The sequence below is a fragment of the Phoenix dactylifera genome, chromosome 18, assembly GCF_009389715.1.
Source record: "Phoenix dactylifera cultivar Barhee BC4 chromosome 18, palm_55x_up_171113_PBpolish2nd_filt_p, whole genome shotgun sequence".
NCBI lineage: Eukaryota > Viridiplantae > Streptophyta > Magnoliopsida > Arecales > Arecaceae > Phoenix > Phoenix dactylifera.
In genome coordinates, this window is record NC_052409.1 from 5,945,683 (window position 1) to 5,953,950 (window position 8,268).

General features: G+C 36.2%; 1 protein-coding gene across 9 annotated transcripts; it reads right to left on the reverse strand.

The window, feature by feature from the left end:
- Positions 1 to 898: 898 nt before the first annotated feature.
- On the reverse strand, positions 899 to 7,307 carry LOC103714032 (pentatricopeptide repeat-containing protein At4g21190). 9 transcript variants are annotated; one of them, XR_003386937.2, is made up of 8 exons: positions 6,714 to 7,307; positions 5,953 to 5,992; positions 5,717 to 5,809; positions 5,122 to 5,220; positions 3,624 to 3,767; positions 3,282 to 3,494; positions 1,980 to 2,129; positions 1,462 to 1,646 (listed from the first exon to the last, which is right to left on the reverse strand). XR_003386937.2 is itself a non-coding variant. In XM_017844472.3 (7 exons), exons 3-7 carry the CDS (start codon positions 5,798 to 5,800, stop codon positions 1,416 to 1,418), a joined length of 771 nt encoding a protein of 256 aa, XP_017699961.2. In that variant the 5' UTR covers positions 5,801 to 5,811; positions 5,946 to 5,992; positions 6,714 to 7,263; the 3' UTR covers positions 899 to 1,415. The 9 variants fall into 9 exon arrangements, 8 of the variants coding, with proteins under 8 accessions (XP_017699961.2, XP_008799366.2, XP_008799370.2 ...); XM_017844472.3 differs by lacking the exon at positions 1,980 to 2,129 and having other exon boundaries at positions 899 to 1,646; positions 5,717 to 5,811; positions 5,946 to 5,992; positions 6,714 to 7,263; XM_008801144.4 differs by lacking the exon at positions 1,980 to 2,129 and having other exon boundaries at positions 899 to 1,646; positions 6,714 to 7,261.
- Between the last annotated feature and the right edge of the window lie 961 nt (positions 7,308 to 8,268).

Sequence of the window (8,268 nt, forward strand, 5' to 3'; positions counted from 1 at the left end):
TATCCTTCTAGAAGGTGACTCTGCCATGGTGATCAAGTAGATATAGGATGTAGAGCAACAGGGCGACAATCACCCTTTGCTCGGGGACATCTAAAGGTTGGAAAGCAAAGGAGCATCTTTACCAAAACCAATTTTCCATCCCAATTGCAGTTCCCTAAATGCTTTGTTTGGGTAGCACCAGGGAGCACAAGCATAAACTGACCATATGGACACTGGAACATGGTCACCCATTTCGCTTAGGAGCAAATGACAAATTTCAAATCGGTGCAAAACAAACTTGATCACAATACATTTCAGTGTTATATGCAAAAAGAATGTATGAATTAGGATTCCTAATGAAATGCTTATTACTCAATTCTTATATGCAACAATTTTTCTAATGTATCTCCTAACTAACCCTAACTTCAGGTAAAAAAAAATCGGCTCCATCATATCATTTTTCTCGAAGATCTCCAGAAACCTAAAATAAAACCCGATGCATAATTATAAAAATTACCAAAGACTGAATTTTGACATACTACTTTTGAATGAACCTGATTCATTAAGGAAGAGCAAATTGTAAATTACAGATCCAAATCCAAATTAAGTGGACCAACCAACCAGGTAATTGACCAAAATTATTTTAAATCAATCACCAAAAACAATAGTCTAGACCAAAACCAATTTGCCCAACTTATTCAACAGAAATGTAATGATGATATGCCAATAAAGTGCCACTTCTTGTGTAGGGTATACCTCAAGTTTGCACTTACCCTTGGAAGATCCGGAACAACAATTTATTAAAAAAAAATCTATGTTAAAAGGCCAAGTATAGAACGGCCACACCGGGCAATGCAAAGTTGGAAAGCTCTATGAAAAAGGTCCCCAATTTCGAAATAAACTGTTGAGTCTCAATATGTAAATTAAATGGCATGGCATCCATGAGCATCCGTTTTGCAGTCAATAACTTGAACCAATAATTTGATCTTTTCCATCTCAAAGGTCTTTGCTCTCCTCTTCTCTAGCGACAACATTTGACACTATAATCAGAAACCTTTTTTTTTTTTGTCTTTTTAACACTTCTTTGGGTAAGCAAACATCATTGCTTTAACAACCAAGTATCAATTAGATTACAGACAGGAGTGAAGAATGTAATCAGAGAATCATGCACTGACAGTTCTTATGCCCAACTGTTGGAAAAAAAAGAGATTCTAGGATTTCACCAGTTAAGGTTCTTCAAGGTAGGGTTCCACCAGCTATTGTGTTTTCAGCCTATTTCATTACCTTTGCCTTGATCTTGTGGGGCAATCAATCAGATCTTGTGCCAATATCTGAATAATCACAGACCCATCTACCCTGATTATAGTTCCTGTACGAGTGCACTGCTTGTTTTAGAAGTCCCCAGCTGCAGTGGAGTACAACAAAGTACGATGGATCTACTTATTGTCAAGGCTAGTACAAGCCTCTGCATTTGATTTGTCTGGTTGATTCACCCGGATCCTGACACGCTTCCCTTTGATGTAACGATATTCCCATCGAGGAGGTGGGTATTTCTTCTTTAACTTATCGTACTTGTCCAACATACCTAATTTCTGAAATACATCGCCTAGCATCCTCACTATTGATCCATCAGGCCTGATGCCCAGTTCTTCCATGTCAGCAAAAATCTAGAGATAAAACGAGTAGTAGCATGATTAAATACTGAATATATGAAATAATAAATAAATAATGCTTTAGTTTGCCCACCACAAAGGGGGAAGGAAAAAGGACGCAACCAGTCCTCTGTAGGAGGCAGTTAAACATTTTCTCTGACAACGAAGAGCAATGCTTAACAGCCTACAACAACACCCAAACTCACACTCGGTGCTTGTCGGGCGTGGAAATGGGCCTGAAGTGAGCAAGAAAAGGACCACACGAGGAAGGAAAAAACATTGCAGTGATAACATTCAATAACAAGACTAAGCCATTGATAACAAGCACATTATCAACTAAAGTAATACCATATGAAGAAGTTTCCCAGATCCATGAATGCCTTTTGAAGTTTGATAAAAGATATGCCGAAATTCTGGTTTGGAAGAATGTTTTTTCAACTAGAAATATAGCAGAACATTCAACAAATTGCCAGCATGCCAGATCGACAGCCTAAAACCCTGGACATGGAAAATAAAGCAAGTGATGTCCTTTCATAATGTTGGCGATGCATTTGATGCCAACATTTACATGAATAATATTGTGACTGCATCATAACAGAACCCAAATATTATACATTATCAGCTGAATTGCTTTGCTAAAATGACTCTGCTAATTATTCACAATAACTAACAAAAAGAAAGGGATCGTTTGAGTCATTTCTTCTTTATTTTAACTTGATTTCTGGCCTCTTCTTGGGAGAAAACTTCAGGTCTACCCTCCAGGTTTCAAATACTGTAAAGTCAAGCTCAAACATTTAAAAGAAGATTTGGGACCAAGAACTTCATAGTTTAAACTCGTGTTTTAAATGACCCATAACCTATAGATCTTAATCTACATGTAGTAGTCGATGATTAGTTGACAAATGACTAAAACAACACTCCAATCAGATCTTGATTAATGTGTTACAATTAGTCAGGACCACTGTATATGTTGTGTGTGTATCAGCACCATGATGTGTTACTGTTGGTCTGTCAAACCAGAGCTGCTGATCCCTGAAACTAGTTACATGTCCATATAGCAGATAATATTATGATGCCCTTCCTCTACAAAGCGTGGAGAGGATGATGTAGGTGTTGAAATTATCTTCATCTTCAAGGTTGATGGCATCTTGTGATCATTGACAACCAAATCATATATGAGATTGTGCTATAGTTCACTATGATTTCTATTAATATTTCTATCATCATACTTAAAGGAAAAAGAATGTTTTCCAATATGCAGGTCAGTCATTTCTCTATATAACTACTTGCAATATCACAACTAGAGGACTAGACAACTGGTTGATGACCAACAAGTCAAATTGACGAGAAGGTTAGATGTTAAAGAAAAAAGATATGGCTAATGAATATATAAATGTTGCCTATTCAATATAACTGTATAAATTGTATACTTAAAAAAAGAAAATGTATTGATGTGTTCTATGCAAATATGTGAACAATGTTTAGAAGTTTATGAACATGCAAAATAATGTTTAGAATTTCACTGTAGTGCAGGTTAGAATAAGCACTCATCATGATGGACATTCAGATGCAGAATAATAACACATGCAAACATGCACATTTGGAATGACAAGGATGACAAACTACCAGAAAGGGATCACACTGTGTTACCTCAAACATCTTTTCATGCATGCCTTTATTGTAGTATAACGTGATCATTTTCATAAAGAAAACACGAGGTAAGCTTTCCAGATATTGGGAAAATATCTTCATATAAAGTTCCTCAGCCTCTTCCAATCGCCCATCCTCAGCTAAAGCATTTAACAAAGTGTAATAGCTTCCCATAGTCTTTCCTTGACCTTTGCTGAACATCCACTTAATCAACTGCAGCCCCAAATTCATGCATAAAATGAATATAGGAAAAATTATAAAGACAAAAAGCATAGAAAAATTAACAAAATCACTATCTAGCCTAGCTCAATAAGAGCTTGTCTAAGAAATGATTTGCAGCACTTGAATTATTCTCTTCCACTCTTTTTCAATCTCAAGTGTCTTCAATGCCTTCTTCACTACGATCAGAGGAAACTCTAAGTCCCAGGCAATAAATGAATCAAGAGCTCCATAAACTTCCTCCTTCACATTTGATAACCCCTTTACCTGTAAGAGAATAAAAACATCATTTTTAGGAATTTAACAAAGACAAAAGCTGAGTATTTTTTAATACTGTTATGCACATACAATGGCAATGCAGGGTGAAAAAAGAGACTTCTTAATGCTACCAGTAAAAAGTACATGCTCAATTTGCATCAAGTTCCAAACTGAGCATTGTGGGGTTTCACTTCATGATCAACTTGTTTCCTAAAAATTGTCCAGCTACTAGCATTGTCATAGGTATCGCATTGTTCCCCTTTCCCCTTGCAAAGGTCATCCATTAATTTATGTTTTCTAACATCATCATATTAACACCAAGAAACCTTGTTCCATCCATGAAGGCTCAGGTTCCAAATTTTTCTCAACTATTTAGTACATATACTAAGTTATGATCTTAAATGGAATTGCATAACCACAAACAGCATAACCCTATGCAAAACCGCCAAGGCGCACTCCATCCATTCATGACCGGCTTTATCAAATCACTACATCCAGGTGCCACTAGCTTGCTAGGCTAGCTTTATCAAATCACTTTTCCACTACTTTTTCCTTGCTTTGTTCTAAGCCTCATGCAAATCCAAGCCTGTCCTTACTATCATCTTCACTGATCTTCGTTGAACGTGCTAATGTCATCACACTGCACTCTTCACCACTTTATTGATGCAACTTAAAAGCTCCCATTGCTGAACATATAATATTAGTTCTGCCATGTATCAACTCCAGCATTCTCATCACTAAGATGTTCATAATAGTGTTTAGGCCATCTTTATTTCTAACATGCCAATGCATAAGTTATACAAAGAATAGCATCGATGCTTTGATAAAACAGCTATCAACCTAGTCCCAGTCACCAGTTTGAAGTAAGAAGATATCAATGAAAAATACAGGATGGACCGTATGAATCCAGAATTCAATATATGCTTATGATCTATGTCTGAAGATGGAAATCAAATCTTTTGGAGATTTCTTATGCATTGGGTGGTCGCAAGATGGACAACAATATGTTTTAATTTATTTATGGTCAAGAATAACTCAGACCCACTAAATTTTGGTTTCTATGTTAAAATAAAGATGTGCTGGTCATTATCAACTGTACGTATTCTCAATTCATATGGCTGACCATGCATTTTATTAGACTTCCTTTGTCTAAATTGTTCATTCCATGTAAACCTATCATGTAGGTAAAAATATGTGGGATATGAATATTTAGTTTTTAGGCATTCTTAATGCTATAGATCATAATTAAAGGTGAAGATCTCCAATTTGAAGGCTCATCAATGATTTTGCCCCGATAAGATTTGGCACAGAGCATATTGGAGGGACTATAGTGACTCTCCATTACAATGCATAAGGATCTTACACATTCAACAAGCTTTTGTGACTTGGAAATGGTCCCGATTCTATTTCGGGATTTCCATACACGAGGAAATCTGGGTCTTGGGCCCCTTGCAGCACAAACCTGTCAAATGTTACAGAGCAAAAGAAGCAATGTGAGATAAAAATTAGCAAAAGTATTCTTTCATACCAACTTTTCTTTTGCACATTCTAAGTATTCTTACTGAAACCTAATGAAGCGAAAGATCAAATTCAATGTTAAGATCAAAAACCAATATAAGATTTTTGCATTAAAAGAAAATTCTTCCTATAGTTTAACCATGCTACATATTCTAGACAATGGTGCATTCAGATACATTCATGTATAATAAATTAAGAAATGATAATGGCAAGAAAACTATACATATTTTCAGTTATACACTATTAAAAGTTTGTTCAAAAAAAAAAAAAAACATTAGACTTCATAAAGTGCTAATTAGTAAAGAGGCTACAGCATGGATGCAATTATATTTAAATAGTTGGAATGTGGATTAAATACTAAATTCTCTTTGATCCTACTCCAAACATGATTGCCAATTTTTAGAAACTTATATATCAGCAATCTACAAAATGAAGCTCACCACTATACCATTTGGCTTTTGAGAAACATTACTCAATTCCAATCTTCCTGCCATAAGTGATGGAGAATATCTCAAACTGAGCATCCTGTTAATCTATACAGGTGAAATTTCAGATTAATGTAACTCATCATAATGCCATGACAGCACCAAAAAGCTCTCAAAATAAACTACTATAGGAAAGAAACAACAAAGAGAATAGCCTCTTGCAACGATATCATGTCAAATAGCTGACATACGATGAACTGAGATTTAAGAAACTTCCTCACGCCTTTCTTCCTGAAAAATATCAGCCAATTCACAACCACACTATTTATTAACCTTCATGATATATTCTACAACAAGAGATCAATAAAAGAAGTTATGCAAACTGAAAAAAAAACTCATAGAAATTAAACAACCAATCCAAACTGCTCAAGCTCGCTGCATACTCTTAGTTAAACTCTAAATTTTATGAAATCGCAACCATTCCCAGTAATCCGACACACACAACAAAGCACAACCACCATAGTAACCAAAAAAGGAATCTTTAAATAAAATTCGGACAAAGCGGGGAACAAAAAAGATACTTCAGGAAAGCATTCCTCATATATATTAAATTCCTATGACATCATTGAGCAAGAACATAAAAATGCACTTTTTTTGCTTCAAAGAAAGCAAACCGTGGTTGCCAAAAAAAGAAATCTTGCATTGAGATTTCAAGGGGGCAGTGACAAAAAAATTATAACTTAGAAAAGTATTTTCTTCAACAATGGTGATTTCTATGCCATCATCGCACGATAAGGTAAAAAAAAAAATCTTTCCAAAAAAAAAGCAATCAAATTCATACATGAAATGAATCAACCAAGGAAGAACGCTCATGCGGTCATTGTTCCGAGACTAATCATTCCAAGGGGTTGAGTTCGGAAAGAAAGAGAGGGAGGGAGATAACGGAAAGAAAGAGAGGGAGGGAGAGAACGAAGTCGCAAGGGTTAGAGAGTTCTTTAGGGAAAGGGAATACCTGACGAGATATTGAGATCCGGCGGCGGCGAGCGATTGGAGACGAATTCCGCGGCAAGTGGAATCGAGGCGAGAGAAAGAGAGAGAGAACAAAGTGCCGCCGGAAGCAAAAAGCCAGGACGAGAAACCGAAAACGAATCCGGAAAGGTGAAGAACTGTTTTCCTTTTGTTTAGTCCCACATCGTTTCTGCTTGTTTTTTTATAGCGGAAGCTTAGGAGAGCGGACTTGGGCCAAACTTTGACGAGCTTCACCTGTTCGCTTCAATGCCTCAGAGAATAGAAGATTGGCGTGATAATTGCACACGAGCCCAGTTGTGCTTCCTGAAGTTTTGGAGAAGGATATAATTGAAAGGCTGGTAGAACTGGTTAAATTCCAAGAAGGCAGCTAGTTTGGTGTATTTTATTCCACTCATGAGAAGTCCAATGAATGCGCCAATTACCTTCCTTGGACGGTTCCCTTTCTCTGTATTATTCCAACTCTATAGCCGAGTCATTTGTGCATTATTGAGTGCAGAGACTTGAAGGAGTTCAGGTTTGAAGGCAGCAAAACCAGAGGTCTGACAAATAATGCAATTTACCATGAAAAGTAGAGAAAAAGAGTTGCATATTGTTGTAGTGTCGAGAGTAAACTGGAATTCTTTTTAGAGTTTTGCAAGCCTTATTTTTTTTTCTTTTTTTTTCATCATGCCGGTTCTAGATTTTGCAACTTCTCGTGGAGAGGAAACGGATCTTTCACCTTATATTTGAAAGAAAATTGGAAAAAAAAAATGCATATGCCCAGAAGAAACAGTATTTGACCCACTGGAGCTGCACATTTACCCATCAGGATGATGATTGACAATGTCAATGTTATTGGTGTAATTGGTAATCCAGGAAGAAGGATTTTGTAGGCCTACTAAAGTAGCTATCTAAGTGTTTATTATTATTATTATTATTTTATATAGAAAATATGAATACTAATTTTGATATCTATTTACTATCTGTATGTTCAAATATTGATACACTGGCACCCAATCTGTATCCAATTGAATCACAAATTCCTACTAAATTAAATTTCAAATCAAACGAACAAGCAAACCAGTACCAGCTGTCAAGTTTCTTCAAATACAGCCATATCTAGCAGTGGGCAGTTACCCCTTTAACAACTTTAAATAGGATCACTAGGCTCGACATGAATGCTTCTGCTGATTAGCATTCAAGATCTGCTATCTAGTTCATCTGTATGGGCATAATATAGTCCATGTATACTAAATCGAATTCTATCTTTCACCAGATTACAGGCACGTTTAAATCTTTCCCTGAAGTTTTCAACGACACATACAATTATCAAAATTTTCAGAAGCACCCCATTCTCATTCAGATGTTTTGGGCAATCATCTTTCCAGTGTTTAGCTTTTTATTTCTTATTGCAACGTTTCGATCTTCTGGGTTTTGGCCCCTTCGTACTCTCTTTATATACCTAAATAAGTAAATTTCCGTCCGAAAAAAAAGATAGAAGCACCCAATCAGTGTATGATCATTCTAGTCTTCACCAGAGTATAGCATGGCCCTTTCAG